At 42.2% G+C, this 26457-nt stretch overlaps 1 protein-coding gene across 6 annotated transcripts in view; it reads right to left on the bottom strand.

Moving 5' to 3' along the window:
* Nucleotides 1-26457, bottom strand: part of dip2a (disco-interacting protein 2 homolog A) — a 254093-nt gene that overhangs the window by 64069 nt on the left and 163567 nt on the right. For 4 of the 6 annotated variants that reach the window (XM_034185907.1, XM_034185908.1, XM_034185909.1 and 1 more), the window contains exons 3-6: nucleotides 12968-13087; nucleotides 12757-12876; nucleotides 10213-10488; nucleotides 1179-1316 (exon numbers count right to left, since the gene is read on the bottom strand). In XM_034185907.1, coding sequence (XP_034041798.1) covers nucleotides 1179-1316; nucleotides 10213-10488; nucleotides 12757-12876; nucleotides 12968-13087 — 654 coding nt within the window. The remainder of the gene's footprint in view (nucleotides 1-1178; nucleotides 1317-10212; nucleotides 10489-12756; nucleotides 12877-12967; nucleotides 13088-26457) is intronic. The other 2 variants (XM_034185911.1, XM_034185912.1) reach the window with 1 other exon arrangement.

Below are 26457 nucleotides of genomic sequence, written 5' to 3'. Positions count from 1 at the left end.
ACAAGAGCGTCCACTTTTAGCTTGCCATAAGCTAAGCTAGTGGCACTCGTGAGAGTATGAGCACCCACTGCTAGCAACGCCCTCTACTAGTAGTGCCCTGGACCAAGCTTGCTGGCACACACTAGCTGTCACTCAAAGTGACCTTAACCCTCATTACTCATAACAGTACTAATCAATATACATTATACTGGTGAGTTATTACAAAACTCATACACTTGTTATAAATGGTTAAACTAGCTATAGAGACTAAAACATTTTTTGTACTAGGCTCTAAATATTATTTATGCTGTAAAGTTTGGCAATTTAACACTGGTGTCCATGGGATGTGCTTTTTGGAGTCTGAAGAGTCTATTGAAGGAAATATAAAATTTGGCACTTTTGCGCGGGTGTCACTTCTCAATATCAGAGGGTGGGACTTGGTTATGTGCAAATGTTGTTTGTAATGTACATTCAAAACAAAGACATTCTAGTTTTAATTTCACACCATAATCAGGGCTACTATACAGCCAATGCAAAAATCTGCTTGAGAGAACAGCCTATAATGTAAAGGGTAGCATACCTTAGGAGAATTGTGCTTGTATAAATTCATTCTGTGCACTCCAACGACACGTTTTTTTTTTTTGTTCGAGTTCACTGTTACAATCTCTCCCATGAATAGCAGGCACCTATACATTTATATCTACAATTGGTCAATTGAAAATGGCCTGCATCAGCTGGCATTCTGCATGCTGACTAGATTGAAATGATATTGTTTTCGAACATCTTCGTGTGACAAAGTTAAAATAGAGCACAAAACTAACCTTTAATAACCTGGTTTATAGCCCCTGAATCATACAAAATGCCACTTTACATTTCGAGGACACATGAAACATGGCAGCTAGACTGAGGACAAAAGCTACTACTATCTAAATTAGGACATCTCCCAGAAGAGTACAGTAGAGGTTTAAGTAAAGTTATTGACACTAATGAAATATATGTAACTATGAGGCAGAAAGGTAGCGGTTTGGGAAATTTCTGGTTTGCATGACATTCAGTAGAAAAGTTAGAATGGCAACACAAGAGGGTCAGAAGCAGCCTGATAACCAGACTGAATCAGGAAAAGACAGACGGATAAACAGCAGGGGAAAAAACAAAACGAGAGGTGACTGTGTTTCTGTGTTTGTGCAGGAAAAACTCACCATCTGCAGTTTCCATGACGCTGGTGTGATTGTTGTAGCCGCGGGAAATGCCTCGCACTGAGGCCACCTGGGGCCGCTCCCCATGAAACGAGGAGCGTTCTGACAGCCCTGTCACATCAGGGGGCGCTGAGTGGTTATCTGTGATGGGTGGGGTGTTTGGGGTCAAAAGGTCAGACGCCAGGCCTGCTTAGGGCGTTTGCTACTAAGTGACAATATTACCTCATAAGTTAGCAAACAAACCTATCTTGTAACATATGTTGATATTTGACATGCCGGTGATTCCCAACAAACATAAAATGTGCCCAAAAATTAATTTCCTAATCAAAACTTCCTTTTAACAGTCATCAGTGGGGTGAAAGTCCAGTTAACACAAATTCTGTGGTGCTCCTCAACAAGATGATATTCCAGTTCCCTAAAATGGAGTCTATAAATTTAGCTACAGCCTCTGGATCAGGAGGTGCAAATCTGGCCAGCCTGAGGACCTCCAGCATTTTCCACCTCATTATGAGTGCAGGTGGGTTTTGGCAGAAATGCTATCTATTCAAATCCCTGTGTTCTTTTTGTAGCCAAATGTCATGATCCACACTAAATGAATGAACTGATACAAGCCTTCCACCACTAAATACCAAATAATTATTAACAATGCTGACAAAGTAGCGTAAGGCAGAAACTGGGGTGATCATTCTTGTGTATCTGTAGACTTTACTCTTGCAATTTATCAGGGAAATATCTTAAAGAGACAGTACAATGTATTTTAGCAATGATTTTGCAGCTCTTTCTTACTTATCATCATAATGAATTTTCTTTCCCTTCATGAAGGAGGCTATATTTTCAGTGGGGTTCATTTGTTCATTTGACTTCTACCAGCATCACAAATACTTAAAATGTTTTCAGCCTATCTACACAACACCAGGTGAAATTCTCTCTCTGACCAAGAAGAACAGCATGTCAATTTTGTGTGTTGATGAAACAGCAACATTGTGCAATTTAGTATTGGGGATGGCCCCTTCACACACAGTGCGAAGTTTGGATGGCGTTTGGACGAAAATGGTGAAACAGCGCAGAAACAGTTCAAAATTAGCGCACCAAGACACATCGCACAATGGGCAGGCGTGCACGAACCTGGTGCAAGAGTTGGTGCCCGCGCCGGTGTCTTTCGGGCAGGAACACACACAGTGCCAGCTGCGGCACATTGCGCCGCTTATGTGGAGGAAATATAAAAAAAACAGCCGGTACCTGTGGGGCCACATTGCGCCACTTCTGTGGAAAAACAAAACAAAACAAAAAAGCGAACCTGCGCTGTCCAAAAGCTCTGGTTACCAGTCAGAGACTTTACCGCTGAGCTACGGAGCTGTTCTTTGAAAGCTGTGGGAATCTGCCTCATATCAGGAAGGATATGGAAATATTACAAAAAATAAAATAAAATAAAATCACACACCATATAAAAACACCGCATTTATCAAGCGAGCAATACAAATATGATCTGTTCTGTTCCTCTGTAAATGACCCATGGTCACAGACATACAGTCATGAAATGACATGAATGAGAAGCAGTTCGCTCGTCTCATTCATGTCCACATCTGCTGGCGCGTTTCCAACCCGCCACGTGTGCGTTGTGGACAACGCGCCGTAGGACACCATGTCATGTGGAACAGAGCTCACGTGGGTGACGTGACAGTGAGATCACCTGCTGCGTGTTCAGATCTGACGGTCTGTTTCAACCTGGAAGCAGCCTGTTCATGCGCTCGCTCGCTGCAGCACATTGCCACAGTTTATTTATGTCCACTTGATAACAGCAAACAGACACACGCTCATCACAGTGGGAAGTTATTTGTCCATGTCTGTCCAAACATAGTATGTCGTGTCCAGCTGGAATGTCCAGATCCATATATTTCCACAGTGGGAGGACACACCTCCTGTCATCTCAGCGCACAGACCAAAGTCACACTCGTGCGGGACTTAGACAAATTTCTGCGAGTATGAAAGTGATTGTCTGCAGTCTCTTGTTGTGCCAAGAGTGAGAGTGGCCACACATTTTCTAAGTGCCATGTGAGCGGTGTTAGAAGTTGGTGCGTGTCACCTGAAATTTGGCCGGCACCTGCCGCCAGAGGGTGCGATGGGCTCGCACAGTGCACACTTTGTCTTTCAGCCGCTTGTGTGCGCAAATAGTTGTAGAAACAGGTGTACAAGGCGTTGGTGACAGGGATGACATTACACGGTTTGCACACGATTCCTGCGTGATGTGCACTTCGTCCAAACTTTGCACTATGTGTGAAGGGGCCCTTAAGCAGGTCAGATGTATCTGAATTTTTTAGCATACAAATAATGAATGTTTATGAGTTCAATGGTACAAATATTTCATGAGGTGAAAGCTGGACCATACCATTCAATGAGGCAAAGCAGAGTTGAATGGTCTGTTCCAGTTTTCACTGAATTAAATATTTGTTCTATTGAAAGAATGTAAAAACATTCATTATTTGTTTTATATAACGGCTAAAATAGATCCTTGTCATTTGATATTTTATTAATTTATAAACAGTAGAAAAGGGACTTACATTTAGGTGTTCCACTGCTGCTAAAGTCCAAAAAAAAAAAAAAAGACTTTGTGTAGTTCCCCAGTCCAGTGAAAAATCACATCAGCTTTTCATCTCTTCATGCCTCCAGACGGGTTATAGTGGAGTGGATTTGTGTGTGTGTGTGTGTGTGTGTGTGTGTGTGTGTTAGAAGAACTAGCACCGTCAGCAACACAAACTCCGCCGTTTGTTTCAAAGCTAAGCGCCAACGGCACTTGTGCGCACGTGTACTTCCCAAAAAATTTAAAAAAGACTGTGTACTTCCTCAGTGCAGTGAAACAAATACCGTCAGAAATTACTCGAGCTTTTCATTCTAACTTCCTCCTAACAGCTCTGTGTGCATGTGTGTGCAGAGTGCAATGGTACCAAACGTATGGAACCAAATTTGCACTCTAAATGGAACCAAATTGCACTCTAAATCTAATGCAACACAAATGGGATGAATAATTCATGTCACATGACATACAAAGCACTAATCAAATGTCAAGGATCCACTCAAAATCAAATATACATTTGGGCAGCAGCAGTGTAAATTACAATAATGCTATTAAACTCGTTGCATAATCTGAGAACTGTTCTATTTGATGGTACTCGCCGAGTGCCCCATCTATTGATATAGTTATTGCAGCAATTGTTCCCTTTAGTGTATTTAAACCCTTCTCTTGTGTTCCCCAGTGCCAACACTTCGCTCATTCCACTGTGATTACCAGTGTGATATATTCTCCTGGACCAGCGTTTGTTGCTGTTTAACCTCATTTCTCTTGCAAGCATCTTTTGGATTGGTTTATGGTCTGACCGCCTAAACATTAAGTTGATTTATTGCCTTTTGGAAACTGCTTGTACTTAATTGTTCATGGTCACTGTTGCCACAATGACTGCTGTTCTGTGTGTTTGACCACTGGACTGTATTCTGGAGGTGTCTCAGATGAATCCCTCAGGGACACCTTTGCTCCGCTGACTGATTTACTGTGTTTGGCCTGTTACAGTACTTTGATTAAAGAAATGCGGACTCACTTTATAAATCACTTACTTCCATTAAATGTAGCCTATAATCATGATGGATCATCATGGGTATCTGTGCACAGTCAAGTCAAGTCTGACAGCATGTGCTGGTGCTGAGCTTTGCCGCATCCACAACACCATGGAATTGCCGTGGGTACCAAATGGCAACCAATCAGTCAAACAACCAATCCATTCCCACATCTCTAAGATAATCAGCTATCTGCCACAGCCAGGTGAAACATAGGCATCCACTTGGGCTTCTTCAGCTACCTCAACACTCAGGCACCTGTGTGCTGCATCATGCACAGAGAAACAGGCCACATGGCCAAAATGTCGTAGCTGACGCTCCCTCACAATGCAAGTGACATTCCTCCTCCTAGACTCGCTTAGTAACGGCTTGTTTGATACAAACTCATTCCAGCGGTACCCTAGGATCCTTCTCAGACACCTAGTACCAAAGACACCCGGTGTCGCCTTAGGTTTACAGTTTAAAATGTGCACCTGCTGTCAAATTTGTAATCAGTACAGAGCAGAATGAGTGATTGTAAAATGCCATTAATAATTCCAGTTTGGTCTTATGTATCAAACTATATTCAACTTCAGCACACATAATATAGCATTCATGTTGCTGCCTACAAAAGCTGCTACATTTGATTGACTGACTGATTGATTTTTTTTATAACTGATGAATTTGTGCATTATTTTCAACATCTTCAAATTTATTGTTTGTTTTTTTTTTCCTGGCCAATAATCCTAAACCCAAAAATATTTTAGCTCATGGTAGCTAATATAAAATACAGAAAAACAGCAACCATTAAGTAGACGCTGCATTTTCCTTGCCAAATAAGTTAAGCAATTACACAATTATGAAGCACAGAAAACTACAACAGCCAGAATAAAGGCAGTATAGGTGATTTAGTTATACTTCCACTCAACACCTGCTACCCCTCTGCTGCTGCTTCATGACGGCAACCTTGAACAGAAACGAGCTGGATACAAATAAGCAAGTTCCACTCTAATAGGCCATTCTGCCAGTGAAACACACATACAGTACACACACACATGCACACATCCATGAAGCCAGACACTATCTCACTTGGCTGAAGCCGAGTGACGGATTGAGATGAAGCCGTTGAATCTCATTAACCAGTCTGTGCCACTCACATGGTAAAATGGAACAAATCTCTCTGACTGAAAAGCGTCATTGAGCCTTCTGACACAACAGAATGACAGAGAAAGTGCAACCTGAGACGACTAATTAGAGAAGAGTGAACGTAAACTGTTTCTCGTCCTCTTTGTCTTGCTTTGTGAAGTCCTTCAGTGTATCTGGAGGGAGATAAGGCCTCAACTACAGCAGATTTAGTAAGTCAGCACTGTCTGATTGTTACAGAAGCACAGCTGTAAGGAAAAAAATACACCTAAGTTCTGCATAACAATTTTAGATTTTTACCAGCAAAAAAATAAAAAATAAAATAAAAAAAAAATTGGCTAGGCACAAATAAAAAGGGACCAAATTTCTGCTGGAATCAGCAAAAGCCCAACACTGAACAAAAGTTGTTTTGTGTGTGTGTGTGTGTGTGTGTGTGTGTGTGTGTGTGTGGTGGGGGGACTTACAATACACAATAATTTGAGAATTTTGTCAGTCACCTTTTCATGTTTGATCATTTGATATCTTCTATTTGCAACTGTGAGGAGTGAAAAATTATCTATTGAAATATCTTATGCTAACTTTGCCCACAAGCAGTGTTGACTTCTCTGGAGACGGAGACATCTACGTCAGCCCATCACACAGTGAAAATGTGGAATATGGTCAGATGAATCAATATTCCAGACCTTTTTCTGGGAAGAAATGGATACTGGGTGCTCCAAACCAAAGACGAAATGAACCATCCAGACTATTATCAGCAACAAGTCCAAAATCCAAGGTCTGTCATGGTATGGGGTTGTGTCAGTGCCTTTGGCAAAGATAATGTGCACTTCTGTCATGGCAGCATTAATGCAAAAAAGTATACCGATTTCAGAGCAAAATATACTGCCAACAAGACGACATCTTTTCCAGAGACGTCCATGCATTTATTAGCAACACAATGAAAAATCACATTTTGCACATATTATATAATATATTATATTATTCTGGTACAGGTATTGAACTAGCATGCCTGCCGTCCTGATCTGTCCCCAACAGAGAAACAAAAACGCAACAATGACGACAACAATCCTGTGCTGTTGCACACCTTTAAGATGTGTTTGCCGGAAGAAAGGGACAAAATAACACCTGAAAACACTTCATCGCTTGATATCCTTAATGTCAAAATGTCTTAAGTGCTGTCAGAAGGAATGGCAAAACATTACAAAGTGATAAATGCTTTAGCCTCCCAACTTTAGGACATCTTTCTACTCATCACTAATTGAAGAAAATAAGAACAACCCCAGGTTTCTTTTCAGCACTGTAGCCAGGCTGACAAAGAGTCAGAGCTCTATTGAGCTGAGTATTCCATTAACTTTAACTAGTAATGACTTCATGACTTTCTTTGCTAACAAAATTTTGACTATTAGAGAAAAAATTAGTCATAACCATCCCAAAGATGTATCGTTATCTTTGGCTGCTTTCAGTGATGCCGGTATTTGGTTAGACTCTTTCTCTCCGATTGTTCTGTCTGAGTTATTTTCATTAGTTACTTCATCCAAACCATCAACATGTTTATTAGACCCCATTCCTGCCAGGCTGCTCAAGGAAGTCCTACCATTATTTAATCTTAAATATGATCAATCTATCTTTGTTAGTTGGTTATGTACCACAGGCCTTTAAGGTGGCAGTAATTAAACCATTACTTAAAAAGCCATCACTTGACCCAGCTATCTTAGCTAATTATAGGCCAATCTCCAACCTTCCTTTTCTCTCAAAGATTCTTGAGAGGGTAGTTGTAAAACAGCTAACTGATCACCTGCAGAGGAATGGTCTATTTGAAGAGTTTCAGTCAGGTTTTAGAATTCATCATAGTACAGAAACAGCATTAGTGAAGGTTACAAATGATCTTCTTATGGCTTCGGACAGTGGACTTATCTCTGTGCTTGTTCTGTTGGACCTCAGTGCTGCTTTTGATACTGTTGACCATAAAATTTTATTACAGAGATTAGAGCATGTCATAGGTATTAAAGGCACTGCGCTGCGGTGGTTTGAATCATATTTGTCTAATAGATTACAGTTTGTTCATGTAAATGGGGAATCTTCTTCACAGACTAAAGTTAATTATGGAGTTCCACAAGGTTCTGTGCTAGGACCAATTTTATTCACTTTATACATGCTTCCCTTAGGCAGTATTATTAGACGGTATTGCTTAAATTTTCATTGTTACGCAGATGATACCCAGCTTTATCTATCCATGAAGCCAGAGGATACACACCAATTAGCTAAACTGCAGGATTGTCTTACAGACATAAAGACATGGATGACCTCTAATTTCCTGCTTTTAAACTCAGATAAAACTGAAGTTATTGTACTTGGCCCCACAAATCTTAGAAGCATGGTGTCTAACCAGATCGTTACTCTGGATGGCATTTCCCTGATCTCTAGTAATACTGTGAGAAATCTTGGAGTCATTTTTGATCAGGATATGTCATTCAAAGCGCATATTAAACAATATGTAGGACTGCCTTTTTGCATTTATGCAATATCTCTAAAATCAGAAAGGTCTTGTCTCAGAGTGATGCTGAAAAACTAATTCATGCATTTATTTCCTCTAGGCTGGACTATTGTAATTCATTATTATCAGGTTGTCCTAAAAGTTCCCTAAAAAGCCTTCAGTTGGTTCAGAATGCTGCAGCTAGAGTACTGACGGGGACTAGCAGGAGAGAGCATATCTCACCCGTGTTGGCCTCTCTTCATTGGCTTCCTGTTAATTCTAGAATAGAATTTAAAATTCTTCTTCTTACTTATAAGGTTTTGAATAATCAGGTCCCATCTTATCTTAGGGACCTCGTAGTACCATATTACCCCATTAGAGCGCTTCGCTCTCAGACTGCAGGCTTACTTGTAGTTCCTAGGGTTTGTAAGAGTAGAATGGGAGGCAGAGCCTTCAGCTTTCAGGCTCCTCTCCTGTGGAACCAGCTCCCAATTCAGATCAGGGAGACAGATACCCTCTCTACTTTTAAGATTAGGCTTAAAACTTTCCTTTTTGCTAAGGCTTATAGTTAGGGCTGGATCGGGTGACCCTGGACCATCCCTTGGTTATGTTGCTTTAGACGTAGACTGTGGGGGGGTTCCATGATGCACTGTTTCTTTCTCTTTTTGCTCCGTATGCATCACTCTGCATTTAATCATTAGTGATCGATCTCTGCCCCCCTTCTCGGCATGTCTTTTTCCTGGTTCTTTCCCTCAGCCCCAACCAGTCTCAGCAGAAGACTGCCCCTCCCTGAGCCTGGTTCTGCTGGAGGTTTCTTCCTGTTAAAAGGGAGTTTTTCCTTCCCACTGTGGCCAAGTGCTTGCTCATAGGGCGTCGTTTTGACCGTTGGGGTTTTTCATAATTATTGTATGGCCTTGCCTTACAATATGGAGCGCCTTGGGGCAACTGTTTGTTGTGATTTGGCACTATATAAGAAAAAAGTTGATTGATTGATTTCTTGGAAAGTCCTGCAGGCTTTAAAATGGAGGAATGGATGTACATTAACAAATTAAATTCTACAGACAAAACATGAAATATCTTGGGTTCATACAGTCCGCAATGAAATAGAAATCAAAGTAAATGTAGGAATACTGCATTTGGTTTTATTTGTTTATCTTTACATCAGAAGATAAGACATGCATTTCTCAATCAATTCTCTGCAGAACTCAGTTTCACTGCTGTTTCATTGATTACATTTGTAGAACAGTCGACCTCACTTCTAATCCAAACTGACCATTTTACAGAGTGTTGCGTCAGAGTTTTCTCTGGACAGATTTGACTAGCCAGAATTACAGATATTTAAATTGATCATTTTCACTCCTCACAACAGAATTGCAAATCGAAGATATCAAACATGATCAAACATGGTTAGATGACTGGTAAAATGATCAGATCCACAATGTTAATATAGATATCTAAAATGTAATTTTGACCATTCAAAACATCTAAAAATACCTTAATTGCAGTTCTTAATTAGTGCACCCCTATTATCAGGTATCTTAAATCATCATCACAGCTACTTAAAGTGTAATTTGGACAACTCAAAATACATTTGTAGCCATCTAAGATATAATTATGGGAAGTCAAGTAGATGTTTATTGGATATTTTCTCAGAAATGTTCTACAGTTACATTTCCACAAACACTACATTTATAGACAATACAATACCTTTCTGCATTAGCTCTCTGCAACCTATTCCTGTATCACTGAGGATAAAGGACCATTCTGTTCCACCTAATAATTCAGGTAGACTACATTATATGTGCTGGCATGTAAGATTGTGGACATGTCACTGACCTAGCTGGGTGTGTGCCATAAGGTCGGCCAATGCGGTAGCTGCTGCGTTGACACTGAGAGCTGTGTGAGCTGTGGTGCTGGTACTGGTGGTTGTGATGGATCTCCCTCCAGGGTGGGATGAGGTGGATGACGCAGAGGATGAGGTGGACGAACCCTGGATGACACGATTAAACCAGTGCTCAATGGCTGTGTGGCTGTGGCCCTGGTAGGGTGTGGAAGTGGCTAGACGTCCCTGCCGCCGAAGTGAACCCTCATCTTCTGAAGCTGAAGAGGTGTCTGTGTTTAACAGGTCAAGACAGGGTAGGGTCGTAACAGTGGAAAAGAGCATGATACTGAATAAACTGTCATCAAGAAACAACCAAGTGACAACCCAATTGTGCCAAATGCATACATACATACAGTATGTATTGTTAACCAACACAGATGCACAAGGGTATCAACTATGCATACAATACCATCTGTCAATAACATGGTTTGACAGGCTGACAAGGACGAATATAGGGAAAAACAAGAGACATTCGACATGCCCCTATTTTCCATGTAAAGTGCAGTAATATGTACACGTGTGGGGTAGGTATTTGGTTGAACCCTTATGTGTTTGATGTAAACTGGGATACACAGTGGAAAAATTGGAGATTGACATTATATTAATTTAGAGGATGTGGCCAACAGTGACCATAAAAAGTCAGCAGCCTTTGAACAAATGCAATTATTGGTAATTTTTTAAAAGTAGGTCAAGGTCACTGGACTTGGAACCCATGCAAAGTACTCCTCCAAGGCATGTATCAACAAATATGAAGCTCGTGCAAGCAATAGTTGCTGAGCAACATTGCAGAGAACGAATCTCGGACGGATGGACGGACGGACGGATAACCCGGATGCTATATGACCCGCCTAGGAATGTGCCTGTTGGAATGGCCGATGCTACAAAAGCTACTGAGCGTAAAGCGTGCAGAAATCTAGATTCATGCAGTATTTTAATATTTAAAATTATAAATACAGTTGAAAGGACAGCAATGATTGCAGCCCTGGGAGATTTTTTACTCATGATTATATTTGTAAAATAAAGTTATCCCGTTTACATGGTTTAAGTTTTTGGTCAATATGTTAGCACACTGTAATAATAATGAACAAAATTAGGAAAATTAGGAAATTGTATTAACACACTGATATTACCGGTAAACAAAGAAGTACCAGTATGTCAAGATCAGTGGACTTCGAACCTGAGTGAAGTACTCTTGCAAAGCATGCACCCATCAAATATGAAGTTCCCGCATGCAATAGATGCCAAGCCACATTGTGACAAATGATTTAGCTTTAGCAGTTGTGACCACTGGTGACCCTAAAGTAGGTCAAGGTCATTGGAAGTTACTACCCTTCGAACCCGTGTGAAGTACTCTTCCAGGAACATGTGCTCACCAAATATGAAGTTTTGATGTGCAATAGATGCCCAGCCACATTGCGGCAAAGGTTTTTGTGGTTATGACCATCATGGTGACCTTGAAAAATAGGTCAAGGTCACTGGCCTTCAAACCCGTGCCAAGTACAGTTCCCAGGCCTGCACTGTGTGCATTAGATGCAGAGACATTTTGCAATGAAGGAGTTACGTAGATCATGGTCATCAGAAGTCATTAGACTTTGAACCCATGTGAAGTACTCCTCCAAGGCATGTACCCACCACATATGAAGTTTCTGCAAGCAATAGGTGCCGAGGTACATGGCGGCAAACAAATTTCAGGCGAAGGATCTGACAGTTGTGACCATTGGTGACCTTGAAAAGTAGGTCAAGGTCACCGGCCTTCGAACCCATGCGAAGTACTCCTCCACGTCATGTACCCACCAAATATGAAGTTTCTGCGAGCAATAGGTGCCGAGCTACGTTGCGGCAAACAAATTTCAGACAGACAGACGGAAGAACAGATAGACGGACAACCCAGATGCTATATGCCCCGCCTTACAGAGCAAGCGCCGCACGGGGCATAAAAATAATATGGGTTTTACGGGAAAACCAAAGGCTCATTTTGTAAGACACAATTCATGCTGCTAGCATACAACATTAAGCAAGACAAGAATTTCACTCAGCAAAAATACTGCAGCAGGGATGTCTTAGATGATCGGTTAGGACATTTACCACACAACAAACCATATTATTCCAGGTATTTGTAATAAAATGCTCAAAATGACAGACAGTCCTCAACAACTGTTAGTGACCGCATCAAGCAGCCTCTAAGAGGCCGATGCTGTGAGAGGCAGAGCCGCTGGGTTCAACAGCTGTCACTCAAAGCAACCACGCCCCTAATTATAACTTTATGGTTTAAAACACCCCTGACTGGCTCCATCTGAGACATCAAAGCTTGCCGCTTGCTTGTCACATGTGTAGATGGTTCCATCTTGTGGCCATAGATGATACAGCAGTATATTTTTACGTATAGGTCACTTTGAATATAAGGCAAACAAGTAAATACAAAACTGTGACTTGTAGTCTGGAAAATATGGTACTGTGTATCTCTGTGGAAAGTATTTTCACAGAAACACAGCTCTTACCTGGCGGGGTGCATGCCTCAACAGAGGACTGAACTAACACTGAACGTCTCTTGGAAGGCATGGGCATTTTCCTCTCTTTGTACTTGGCCAAAGCTGCTTGGACGGCTTCTGTGTGTAAATCTGAGATAACATGTTGACACACAGTGTAGCTACATCACAGAACACAACATCCGTAATTTAAAACTCTTAGGCAGCACAAACACATGATTACCTGATCTGAACCGCTCATCTCTGGTGTTGGCAACCCGAGACTTGTTGTGTTTGGAACTGGGGACAATGGCTTGTGAGGAAGTCTGGATCCTGTTGTCAATCTGAAGAGAAGGATCTACACCTACAACAGAAAGGATACCCCAGCATGAAGAGACGATAGGCAAAAGAACAAAACAATTTCGTTGTTTGAAAATGAAAAGCAGAAAGAAGGCTGGGTTTCCAAACTTCGAGCAACACACAGACTCTGCACAATGTTAGATGGTGAACTTAAAGAAACTAAGAAAGTAAGTTGCTTAAAAAAATTTACAAAGCCACTATCTTGCAAATATATAAAGATGACATTTAATAACTGGTAAATGCTATTTGGGTTGGATATTTTGTTTGTTTGGTTTTCCCTAATGGCAAGAATAATTATGAGGGTAATGTTCATAACAGTGTTAACAAGTAAATTCTATATGTTACAATTAAGAACTAAATACTAGAGGAGTAGCAAATTATAAGAGTTAATTTCAGGTCTCCTGTTTGGGCATGTCCACTGACGTCATCATTTCTATTTTGTTTCTGGTTGGTTTTGAGGAGGCTTTGTCACTTTTGTTGGATTATACTGTTTTTGTGCTGTATATACCAGAGGTGGGACAAAGTCACTGTCAAGCCATTCTCAAGTCATCAATCTGCCAGTCCCAAGTCAAGTCTCAAGTCAGCTTGCAAACATATGGTGGTCATTATGACTTGAGACTTGACATGGGACTTGCTGATTCATGACTTGAGAGTGACTTGATGGTGACTTCGTCCCACCTCTGGTATATACAGTGCATTACTTTTTCCACATTTTGTTATGTTACAGCCTTATTCCAAAATGTAAGAAATTTATTTTTGTCCTCAAAATTCTACACACAAAACCCCATAATGACAATGCGAAAAAAAGTTTTGAGATTTTTGCATATATATATATATATAAAAACAACAACAACGAAATTACGTGTACATAAGTATTCACAGCCTTTGCCATGAAGCTCACAATTGAGCTCAGGTGCATATTCCACTGATCATCCTTGAGATGTTTCCACAGCTTAATTGGAGTCCACCTGGGGTGAATTCAGTTGATTGGACATGATTTGGAAAGGCACATGTCTGTCTACATATAAGGTCCCACAGTTGACAGTGCATGTCAGAGCACAAACCAAGCATGAAGTCAAAGGAATTGTCTGTAGACCTCAGAGACAGGATTGTCTCAAGGTACAAATCTGGGGAAGTGTACAGAAACATTTCTGCATCAAGAGCAGTCATTTTCTTTTGGGGAGGTGATGGTCTAGTGGTTAAAGCGTTGGGCTTCAGACCAGAGGATCCTCAGTTCAAATCCCAGCCTGACCGAAAAATCACTAAGGGCCCTTGGGCAAGGTTCTTAATTCTCTAGTTGCTCCCGGTGTGTAGTGAGTACCTTGTATGGCAGCACCCTCACATTGGGGTGAATGTGAGCGTTTGAGCGTCTGATGCAGATGGAAAAGCGCGATATATAAATGCAGTCCATTTACCATTTTTGCTTTAAAGGTTCCACGGAGCACAGTGGCCTTCATCATCTGTAAATGGAAGACGTTTGGATCTACCAGGAATCCTAGAGCTGGTCGCCCATCTAAACAGAGCGATCAGGGGAGAACGGCCTTAGTCAGGGAGGTGACCAAGAATCCCTTAGTCATTCTATCAGAGCTCCAGCATTCCTCTGTGGAGAGAGGAGAACTTTTCAGAAGGACAACCATCTCTGCAACAATTCACCAATCAGGCCTGTATGGTAGAGTGGCCAGATGGAAGCCACTCCTCAGTAAAAGGTACATGGCAGCCCACCTGGAGTTTGCTAAAAGGCACCTGAAGGATTCTCAGAACATGAGAAACAAAATTCTCTGGTTTGATGAGACAAAGATTGAACTCATTGGCTTGAATGCCAGGGGTCATGTTTGGAAGAAACCAGGCACCATCCCCACAGTGAAGCATGGTGGTGGCAGCATCATGCTGTGGAGATATTTTTCAGTGGCAGGAACTGGGCGATGAGTCAGCACTGAGGGAAAGATGAATGCAGCAATGTACAGAGACATCCTGGATGAAAACCTGCTCCAGAGTGCTCTTGACCTCAAACTGGCGTGACAGTTTTTCTTTCAGTAGGACAATGACCCTGAGCACACAGCCAAGATATCAAAAGAGTGACTTTGTGAATGTCCTTGAGTGTCCCAGTCAGAGCCCAGACCTTAATCTAATTGAACATCGCTGGAGAGATCTGAAAATGTCTGTGCACCGATGCTCCCCATCCAACCTGATGGAGCTTGAGAGGTGCTGCAAAGAGGAATGCACAAAATGGCTAAAGATAGGTGCACCAAGCTTGTGGCATCATATTCAAGAAGACTTGAGGCTGTAATTGCTGCCAAAGGTGCATCAACAAAGTACTGAGCAAAGGGTGTGAATATTTGTAAATGTACATTTTTTTTGTTTTTTATTTTTAATAAATTTACAAGAATTTCAAAAAACTTTTTTTCATGTTGCCATTATGGGGTGTTGTGAGTAGAATTCTGAGGGGAAAAAATTAATTTACTCCATTTTGGAATAAGGCTATAACATAAAATGTGGAAAAAGTGAAGCACTGTGAATACTTTCCAGATGCACTGTATACTGACTGACACTTTCTTCTGTATTGATATGAAGTTAGACATGACCCTAAATAAATAATGTGGCTTGGATGCTGTACACCACAACACATTGCCCAGCCAGATTTGGTTAAGAATCAGCGATCTTAATGGCAATCCCTGCCTAGGCTCCTTTCTTCTAATAGCTTGATGTTAATAGACTATTTGCTTTAATTAATCCAGCCTCTCTAAAAGCTTTTCAGATGGTGCACACCCACAAATGCAGGCAAGTGTACACACTGACAGACTCATACATCATCTTTGCCACTGGAAAGAAAAGCAAATTACAGAGACATAGCACAAAGGATGCGATTAAGCACCATGAATGTCAAAATGACAACACCTTCTAACTACAGCATTCTAAAATTACCAGCCTCCAACCCCTCAGCCTCCTCCTGCTCACCATGATGCCGGCAGTGATTCATTTTTTAGCTTATGCAATTCTCACTAGGGCTTCATTATCCAACTAGTAAGCAGCATCAGAGAGGAAACCCAAGACTATAGACTGAAGGAAAGGTCACAGTTGAAGCAAAGTGTATGGTTTTGCAACAGTCTTGCTCCTTTCGTGCTTTTATGTCAGTGCATTTAGATTTTTTTTATTTTGATTTGATTTTATCCCATGCATTCTGCACTAAATAAATTATGAACATCAAATACAATAAGACAGACATTATAAGTGTATGTGTTTAGAGTGCTGAATATGCAGATTTTCTTCTACAAAATATAAGGAGAGCATCAGATACAATGTAAAAGGCAGCTGTTAAAGAACCTGCCTTGATGTATTTTGATGATACATACATCTAAAAGTGGTAAAAAAAATTAAAAAAAATCAGACAATTTACAAAAATTGTTTCTGAAGGTGGGTAGGTCATGAGAAACAATACAAGGTGCTCACATATTTTAATGACTCATACTTGTTGAAAAAATATTACATATTTAGAATTATTTCATTACTTTTCCAATGTTTAGCCCAAAAAAAAAAAAAAAAAATGTTTTTGTTAGGACGTTACTTTCTGTATGTCTCTGATATTTTCCCCCTCCACCAGCAGTTTTATTTGTTCTGTGAGTTTTAGGCTGGGTGTGGCTGACCTGGTTACGACTCACACTTGTAATCAATCATCTAGTGCCATTTAAAAGACTGGCTCATTCATCCACTCCTCGCTAGTTCATTGACCAACCTCATGTCCTGACTGTGCCCAGCCTCACCACCTCTTTTGCCCATGCTGAACCTTCAGACCCGCTGACTCACTGCCCAACTCTGGATACACTTTGGACTGTTTGGACAGATCTCTAGCTTATGGACTCTGACTCTTCTCTTGTGGTAAATAAAATCACTTATTTCACAGAGTCAGTGTGTGCTTGTCTACATTTTGGGTCCAATTTATTAATCTGCATAACACTTTTGTACAAATACGAGGTCTATTATAAAAGTATCCGACCTTATTATTTTTTCAAAAACCATATGGATTTGAATCACGTGTGATTACATCAGACATGCTTGAACCCTCGTGGGCATGCGAGAGTTTTTTCACACCTGTCGGTTACGTCATTCGCCTGTGGGCAGTCTTTGAGTGAGGAGTCGTCCACCCGCTCGTCGATTTTTTTCATTGTTTAGGAATGGCTCAGAGACTGTTGCTTTGTTTGATAAAAATTTTTTCAAAACTGTAAGGCACAACTGAGTGGACACCATTCAATAAATTCAGCTGGTTTTCGGTAAAAATTTTAACGGCTGATGAGAGATTTTGGTCTGGTAGTGTCGCTTTAAGGACGGCCCACGGCGCCTGACGGCGATCTGCGCTTCGAGGCGGCAGCGTCTCGCCGTTTCAAGTTGAAAACTTCCACATTTCAGGCTCTGTTGACGTAGTAAGTCGTCAGAGAACAGAGAACTTTCAGAAGAAGTCGGCATGAGGAGTTTATTCGGACATTCCATTGTTAACGGTCATTTTGTAATGAAAGAACGTGCGGGCAGAGTCGCATGTCGGGCTGGACCCGACCGCGGGGGGTCGCGGCAGGAAAAACACCTCCGTTGGAAATGTTAAAAGGCAAGTTGGAACATGCCCAAGCTGTTAAACAATTTCTCAGTTACTCACTTGTTGAAAGCCATTAAAAGCCGCCTGAATTCTACAAATGGTTTTCAACACAGAGGTGTTTTTCCTGTCGCGGCGCACACAGATTTGCCGAGTCGTCACGCAAACGACTCGGCGAATTTGCGCGTACGTCTTTCATTAAAAAAATGTCCTTAAACAGTGGAATGTCCGCATAAATTCCTCATGCCGGCCTCTTCTGAATCTTCTCTGTTCTCTCACGATGTCCTGGGTGAATTAAGCCTTAAATTAGGATGGTTTCAGCTCGAAACAGGCCGACGACGGCGCCTGAAAGCGCTGCAGGACGTCCCGCTCCGTGGGAAGTCCTTACACTGACAGAAACACCCCATAATCTCTCATCAGCCGTTAAACTTTTCACAGAAAACCATCTTAATTTCTCGAATAGTGTCCACTCGGATATTCCTCACAGGTCCAGAAAAAATTTTGATAAAGCAACGCGCGCCGTCTCGAGCAGCGTGTGAAACAAAGGAATTCAGCCGAGAGGGCGGGACCACATCTCACTCAAGGCCTGCCCACAGGGAAATGACGTCACCGACACGCGTGAAAAAACTCACGCATGCGCACGAGGGTTCAAGCATGATTGGTGTAATCGCACGTCATTCAAATCCATATAGTAAAAAAAAAAATAAAAGGGTCGGTTTATTATCTAAGAGACCTCGTATATATGTATTAAAAAAAACAATAGTGGTGTAACAATTCACAGGCATGATTGGAAATTTGTTTTTAAAATAAACAATATGACTACACTGATTCACGAATCCCTGGACTGATCTAAATGAACTATAATTCAATGATTCAATATGAAGATAAGAATCGGCTGTCCGAAGCTGTTACGCTGCTACTTCCATGACTTCAAACTCTCGTAAAGTTTCAAATGTCAGTGTGATGTTCAGAACAGGAACGTCCATTTCAGTACTTGTTAAATGTCCATTTGTACACCGTATGTCTATGTTGCTTCTGACTGATGGACACTTGACTAATTTTTGCTGCCCAACCGGCTTGATTCATAATAAAATAAAGAAACTGCAGTGATCAAAACCCCCCAAAAATGCAACTGAATAAGTATGTAGACATTTATGCTATGCTATTAAACTAAAAACAGCTGGGTTCTGCTTCTGGGCTTATTCTATGGTGGGTTTATTCTATGGTGCGCTTCTTCAACCAGTATATAATGTGCACACAAACAGATGTTCACAAGGGACCATTCTCAATAATAACAATTACTCAACATAGCAGGGGTGGTGGCCAAGCAGTTAAGTGCGCTTGTTTCAATTACGGATGATTCCCAGTTCAAGGCTGCCCCTACCCATTGTCCATGTAATATGGAGTTGTATCAGGAAGGGCATCCAGTATAAAACTTGTGCCAAACCAACATGCAGATCTGATGTGGTGTCCCCAAGTGAAACAAGGGAGAAGTTGAAGGAACTTACTTACTTTGCTCACAGGTGGAGGTGTAGCAGTATGTCTGTAGACAGTATAATGCGTTGCCAAAATTCACACACATATACACACACTCTGACAAGATCATGAGTAAGTGCAGCCTTAGGACCACAATGATGTCACATTTGTGACCAATGAAACAACACACAGTAGCTGACCTTGCATAAAAACATGTTTGAAAGCAGTCTAGGCAGTGTAGCATCCAGCCAACTGGATCCAACACCTAGCTGGATGTCCAGCCAGTCAGCCGACCAGCTCACCCGGCTTTTCAGCAGCAGCTTAGTGAGGATCAGTCAGCATCACACCGTCAGCAACTCTCATCAGCAGCACAGCCTGCATTGTCACCATCCCTCCAGTTAACAACTGTAAATATGTGATTTACCCCCACGTTAAGCTCTCAAATCCCTCCAGTCCAAATCTACTACATATAACAATGTTCGGACATGGCACAAAGTTGAACATGACACAAGATCATTTTATTACATATTATACACTGATGCGTTTTTTTTCCTTACATGGTCTACAAAACCACACGTGCATGACACAGTAACATAAACACACACACACACCCCTGGGCATGAATGTATATCAAAGCAGTATAAGGAGCCAGCATCAATATTTTCTGGTTCCTGATATTGCTTTAACAGCAACATCGCACACTGACCTTTCTAGCTCCCAACAGAAATTAGGTCTGTAAAACAAGACAGGACAGCAGATCCAGTTGCCGGGCAGAACATATTTCATAGACACAGCAGACAGAGTCAATGCGTGTGTCTATGAAATGTGTGCTTAGCTACAGCAGATGTTGTTAATGTTTCAGAGTGAACCCTGATGAATTTTTAGTACCAGTCTGGTACACAACACCTGTGTACTGATTAACGTCACAGTTTCTGCATCTGCCTGTCTTCTGAGTTAACAGGATTGGCGAATAAACTGTATCACGTGCGCAAGTATTTCTGGGAGGGAAAAAAACCCATCATGTTTTCTAGTGTATCCATCCATCCATTTTCTTCCGCTTCATCCGAGGAAGGGTAGCGGGAGCAGCAGCTCAAGCAAAGCCGCCCAGACATCCCGATCTACACACACCTCCCCCAGCTCCTCTGGGGGAACCCCAAGGAGTTCCCAAGCCAGCTGCGAGACGTAGTCCCTCCAGCGTGTCCTGGGTCTTCCCCGGGGCCTCCTCCCGATGGGACGTGCCCGGAACACCTCTCCAGCGAGGTGTCCAGAGGGCATCCGAAAAAGATGCCCGAGCCACCTCAGCTGGCTCCTTTAGACGTGGAGGAGCAGCAGCTCGACTCTGAGCTCCTCCCGAGTGACCGAGCTCCTCACCTTATCTCTAAGGGAGCATCCAGCCACCCTGCGGAGGAGACTCATCTTGGCCGCTTGTACTCGCGATCTTGTTCTTTTGGTCACGAGTCAAATCTCATGACCACAGGTGAGGGTCGGAACGTAGATCGATCTGTAAATCGAGAACTTTCCCCCCCTCTCAGCTCTCTCTTCAACACGACGGTCCGATACAGCAACCGCATCACTGCAGACACTGCACCAATCCGTCTGTCGATCTCACGCTCCATCTGTCCCTCTCTTGTGAACAAGACCCCAAGATACTTAAACTCCTCCACTTGAGGCAAGGACACTCCACCGACCTGAAGAGGGCAAAGTACCCTTTTCCGGTCAAGAACCATGGCCTCGGATTTGGAGGTGCTGAGTTTCATCCCGGACGCTTTCTTCGAGGCCAACCAATAGTCCTCCTCCATGGCCTCCCCAAACTCCTCCCAGACCTGAGTTTTTGCCTCTGTGATTGCACAGGCTGCAGCACGCTTGGCCTGCCGGTACCCGTCAGCTGCCTCTGGAGTCCCACCTGCCAACAAAGACAAGCAGGGCTCCTTCTTCAGCTTGACGGTATCCCTTACTTCCGGCGTCCACCACCGGGTTTGGGGATTGCCACCGCGACAGGCACCAGAGACCCTGCGACCACAGCTGCGAGCGGTTGCATTGACAATGGAGGTGGAGAACATGGTCCACTCGGACTCCATGTCACCACTCTTCCCCGGGATCTGGGAGAAGCACACTTCACTTTTCTTGTGTAATATAAAAGAAATCAATATGAAAAGAAGGTAAGACGCTACTCAAATGTAATTAGTCAGACATTTAACAGCAAGCTAAAATGGTACAATCACATATATCAGAACAGGTGTACTTGGCTAGAAAGACACAAAACTTTATGGAATGCAAATATAAGTTATGTATCATTAAGGATGTGGAGATTAATTGATACGAATCGGTATCTAGATACAAACATGCGAGATGCGAGTATATCGATTCATTCAGTGTGCACTGATTCAATTGACGGATGAAATCACGATGGATCGTTCGCTGCGTGCTTGCATCGACTGTTTCCGACACACATTGAATGCATCACGGACAGAAGCATGAAAGCAAAGCACATTTCTACCACAACAAATTTATTTCAAAAATGGAGGCCCTCGACAATGGCGCAGGCAGTTTTAGGAGATTTTTCACACACCTAAAACATTTAAATCAGGCATTTGGAATTATTTTGGCTTTTTTTTTTTTTTTTTTTTAAAAGATGGGAAACTTGACAAGACGCAAGTCATTTGGAAAGTGACTGTGTTGACTGCTGCTGCGCCCCCTAACGCACAAAACTGGTGAGAAAAGTATCACAAATTACTTTTGCCAAGGCGATACACTGTCAATGAGTGACTCACTCAAATGATGTTGTCTTTCTGCTGACTGTACTGTTTAAGTCCTAACTGTGTGATCAAACAGGTTCCAAATATGAGGGAACTGATTCCTGTTCCTTAATGTTGAATCTGGTAAATTTGCTGCTTATAAGGAGTAAAACAAATTCTCTGCCTCTAATACGAGAATCAGAAGATTACTACAGTACCATACTGAATTACAGCTTCTTATTTACTATTGAAATTTTTGGTATAATCGCTTTGCATCATGCTGAATCGCATCGTATCACACCAAATTATATTGTGAGGAACTGAACTGCCATCAAATACATATCAAATCACACTGAATAGGGAACAGGGGTGAATCGTATCGCATCGTATCATCAGAATCGTCATGTATCGCTGGTAGTGTATCGAGATGTGTATCAAATCCTTGTCAATGATGAGATTCACATGCCTAGTGTACATGCATTAGTATCAGTGCAGTTGCCGATATTATCACCTTTTCCACAATCATATGTAGTTTTGATGTTGGACAGTATTTGGCACACTTGCTTATACCTAAAACTAACTGTCCCTGAAAACTGTATGTTGATATCTTTTGTCTCACAAATTTTATGAAATTTTACGTCTCTATATTCAGGTGAAATAAAAGTTTTGTTGCAGCTGAAAAGTGTGGACTCTTTATCAGATGCTGTGCATTTTCCAGAGATATTGTTACTAATTTCCTTTTAATATTGGCAAATGATGCATCCTAAATATCATTTCAAAAGTATTCTAGTGAACAGAGACCTCTGTGATATGTGACTGCATAGCAGATGTCTTCTTTGCAACCAACTTCAGCTTTTCCTCTTACTGTATACAATACATTTCCACAACATTTCATCATACCTCCAATGATAAGATTTCTAAGTGGTTTATGGGTATTTGACTATTAATCAATGATATAATATTGATATGATGAAAAAAATGTTTGAAAGCTATGATTTAAAAGATTTTCAACATCAAGCAATGACACCCAAATTGTCTAAAATATTCTGTAGTGTGCATACTGTCCAAAGACAATAGCATCAGTTTATATGGGGGATACGGGCAACACACATCTAAATAGGTTTTTGTGTCTCCACCCCCCCGCCCCCCACAAAAAATTGTCAAACATCATTGTATTAAATTACATAACATATGTTAAACACATTCATAAATTATTTAAATATTCAAACAAATTTATAAGATAAAATTACATTTAATATATTTACCAGGTCTGTTAGAAAAGTATCCGACCTTATTATTTTTTTAAAAAAAACATATGGATTTGAATCACGTGTGATTGCGTCAGACAAGTTTGAACCCTTGTGCCCATGTGTGAGTTTTTTCATGCCTGTCGGTTGCGTCATTCGCCTGTGAGCAGGCTTTGAGTGAGGTGTGGTCCACCCCTCTCATCTATTTTTTTATTGCGAATAAATGTCTGAACGATTTGGAGCTTTGCTGCATCAATTTTTTTCCAGAAACTGTGAGAGACCTTCAGGTGGACACCGTTCGAAAAATTAATATGGCTTTCAGGGACGATTTTATGGGGATTAAACAGATTACGGGGTGTTACTGCCGCTTTAAGGACGGCCCACAACTGCTGAGAGCGTGGTGCACTCCCAGCCCCCATCTGACACCCCGCTGGAACAACCAGATCATTTCCAACGTGAAAGCTTTGTTGATCCGGGACCTCGTCTGACTTTCACAAAAAGGCAGAAGATGTGGACATCAGCACTTTTTCCGGCACATTCCACCGTTACAGGAGTTTTTTCATGGAAAGAAAAGCGGAGGGACGCGCCACGGCTCCGTTCATTATGCGGGACAAAACCACCTCGGTGTTGGTCTCTCAGGACAGCTTTCAGGTGGATTTCAGACGGATTCCGGTTGCTGTCCAGTCGTGTGAACATCCAATTGTGATTGTGCATGAGCTGGACATGCCAGAACATGTCCCGTGAGGCTTCATCATGGCGTTGCTTTGCGCCGAGCGGCTGCACCGTGACGCGCGGTGGAGCAGCTTCTCTTTCCATGACAAAAACTCCTGTAACAGTGAAATGTGCCATTCATTTTTAAACTGGACGCTGTCTTGATCCGGTATGTCCTCTGACTAGCACAAGAATTGTGAAAAGACGTGGACATCAGCACTTTTTCCGGCACATTCCACCGTTACAGGAGTTTTTTTCATGGAAAGAAAAGCGGAGGGACGCGCCACGGAGCCGTTCATTATGCGGAACAAAACCACCTCGGTGTTGGTCTCTCAGGACAGCTTTCAGGTGGATTTCAGACGGATTCCGGTTGCTTTCCAGTCGTGTGAATATCCGATTGTGATTGTGCATGAGCTGGACATGCCAGAACATGTCCCGTGAGGCTTCATCACGGTGTTGCTTTGCGCCGAGCGGCTGCACCGCGACGCGCTGAACTCCTCCGCAGGTCTGTCTTAATGTGCCGGAAAAAGTGCTGATGTCCACGTCTTCACAATTCCTGTGCTAGTCAGATGACATACCGGATCAAGACAGCGTCCAGTTTAAAAATGAACAGCACATTTCACTGTTACAGGAGTTTTTGTCATGGAAAGAGAAGCTGCTCCACCGCGCGTCGGTGATGGTCTAGTGGTTAAGGTGTTGGGCATTAGTCCATAAGATCATGGGTTCAAATCCCCGCCTGACTGGAAAATCACTAAGGGCCCTTGGGCAAGGCCTTTAATCCCCTATTGCTCCCGGTGTGTAGTGAGCGCCTTGTATGGCAGCACCCTGACATCGGGGTGAATGTGAGGCATAATAGTAAAGCACTTTGAGCTGATTCAGATGGAAAAGCGCTATATAAATGCAGTCAGACAAGGTCCCGGATCAACAAAGCTTTCACGTTGGATATGATCTGGTTGTTCCAGCGGGGTGTCAGCCTGTCGATGGGGGCTGGGAGTGCACCGCGCTCTCAGCAGTTGTGGGCCGTCCTTAAAGCAGCAGTAACACCCCGTAATCTGTTTAATCCCCATAAAATCGTCCCTGAAAGCCATATTAATTTTTCGAACGGTGTCCACCTGGAGGTCTCTCACAGTTTCTGGAAAAAAACTGATGCAGCAAAGCTCCAAATTGTTCAGACATTTATTCTCAATAAAAAATAGACAAGAGGGGTGGACCACACCTCACTCAAAGCCTGCTCACAGGAGAATGACGCAACCGACAGGCATGAAAAAACTCACGTATGCGCACGAGGGTTCAAGCTTGTCTGATACAATCACACGTGATTCAAATCCATATGGTTTTTTAAAAAAATAATAAGGTCGGATACTTTTCTAACAGACCTCGTATGATCAGGTGGCATCATGGTCCCCTTAAGTGAGAGCCCTGAGCCAAATGAGCCGCACACTGCATGCAGACTGAAAGTAGCAGTCACTGCTGGTCCACACAGCAACTGCTATTTCTGTGCATTTTATTAAAAATATCCTTAATAATATAGCTTCAGGTTCTCGAGCCCGATAGTTGCCTGGCACCGGGCCTGGGTATATGACCACATCCATGTGCTAATTACTTTGTTCAAAGTTACTGTACTATTAGCAACGACAACAACCTCAAGGTCAAAATACCCTGGTTGGACATATGTTACAGCAACAACATATATATTAGTGGTTATCCTGTCAGAGCTCAGAAGCTAAGCAGTGTGGGGCCTGGAACACCAAGGGCTTTGTGTGTTTCTCTGGGTAAAACTGGAGTTCCATCAGGAAGGGCATCCGGCGTAAAACTTGTGCCAAATACCTATGTGGCTCTGGCTCTTATCCGCTGAGGTGACCCTGGACAAACGGGAGCAACAATATCAATATAAAAACAGATGTTTGAAACAGGTTTAGGTGATTATATTACTGAAATTAATTTTTATAAAGCTGGCCATCCCAAATTCCAGTAATTGGAGATACTGAACAGGAAGAAAATGTGGTATTTACATCGACATATTACATTCTAAAAAAAGACCCCTGTGAAACATAGGTGGATACCTGATTGTGAAAAAGGTGTACATATCAATTATTTATTATGTGTTATCTGAGCGGCAGCACGGTGGCTTAGTGGTTAGCACTGTTGCCTCACAGTGAGAAGGTCATGTGTTCGATTCCCACCTGTGGCCTTTCTGTGTGGAGTTTGTGTGTTCTCCCCATGTTTGCGTGGGTTCTCTCTGGGTGCTCCAGCTTCCTCCCACATTCAAAGACACGAAGGTTAGGTGGATTGTAGAATTTAAGTTGTCCATAGGTGTGTGTGCGGGTGTGAATGTGTTTGTTTATATGTGGCCCTAAGGTGGACTGGCGTCCTGTCCAGGGTGTACCCCGCCTTGCGCTCTATGGTTGCTGGGATGGGCTCCAGCCCTCCGTGACCCTGAATTGGACTAAGCAGTTGAAGATGAGTGTGAGTGTGTGTGTTATCTGAGTGAGTAGATCTATGGGTATGTGTGTGGGCGAGAGAGAGAGAGAGAGAGAGCTCTCTTAAAATGCGCAAGTCTTTATTCACCCTATAGTAGCCGTATAATGCTGCAATGTTTCATGTGACCAACAACAATAAGTGTACA

Source organism: Thalassophryne amazonica, chromosome 14 (genome assembly GCF_902500255.1).
Source record: "Thalassophryne amazonica chromosome 14, fThaAma1.1, whole genome shotgun sequence".
Classification (NCBI taxonomy): Eukaryota; Metazoa; Chordata; class Actinopteri; order Batrachoidiformes; family Batrachoididae; genus Thalassophryne; species Thalassophryne amazonica.
Note: the sequence above shows the minus strand (reverse complement) of the source record. Positions and strands in the feature narration are given on the sequence as shown.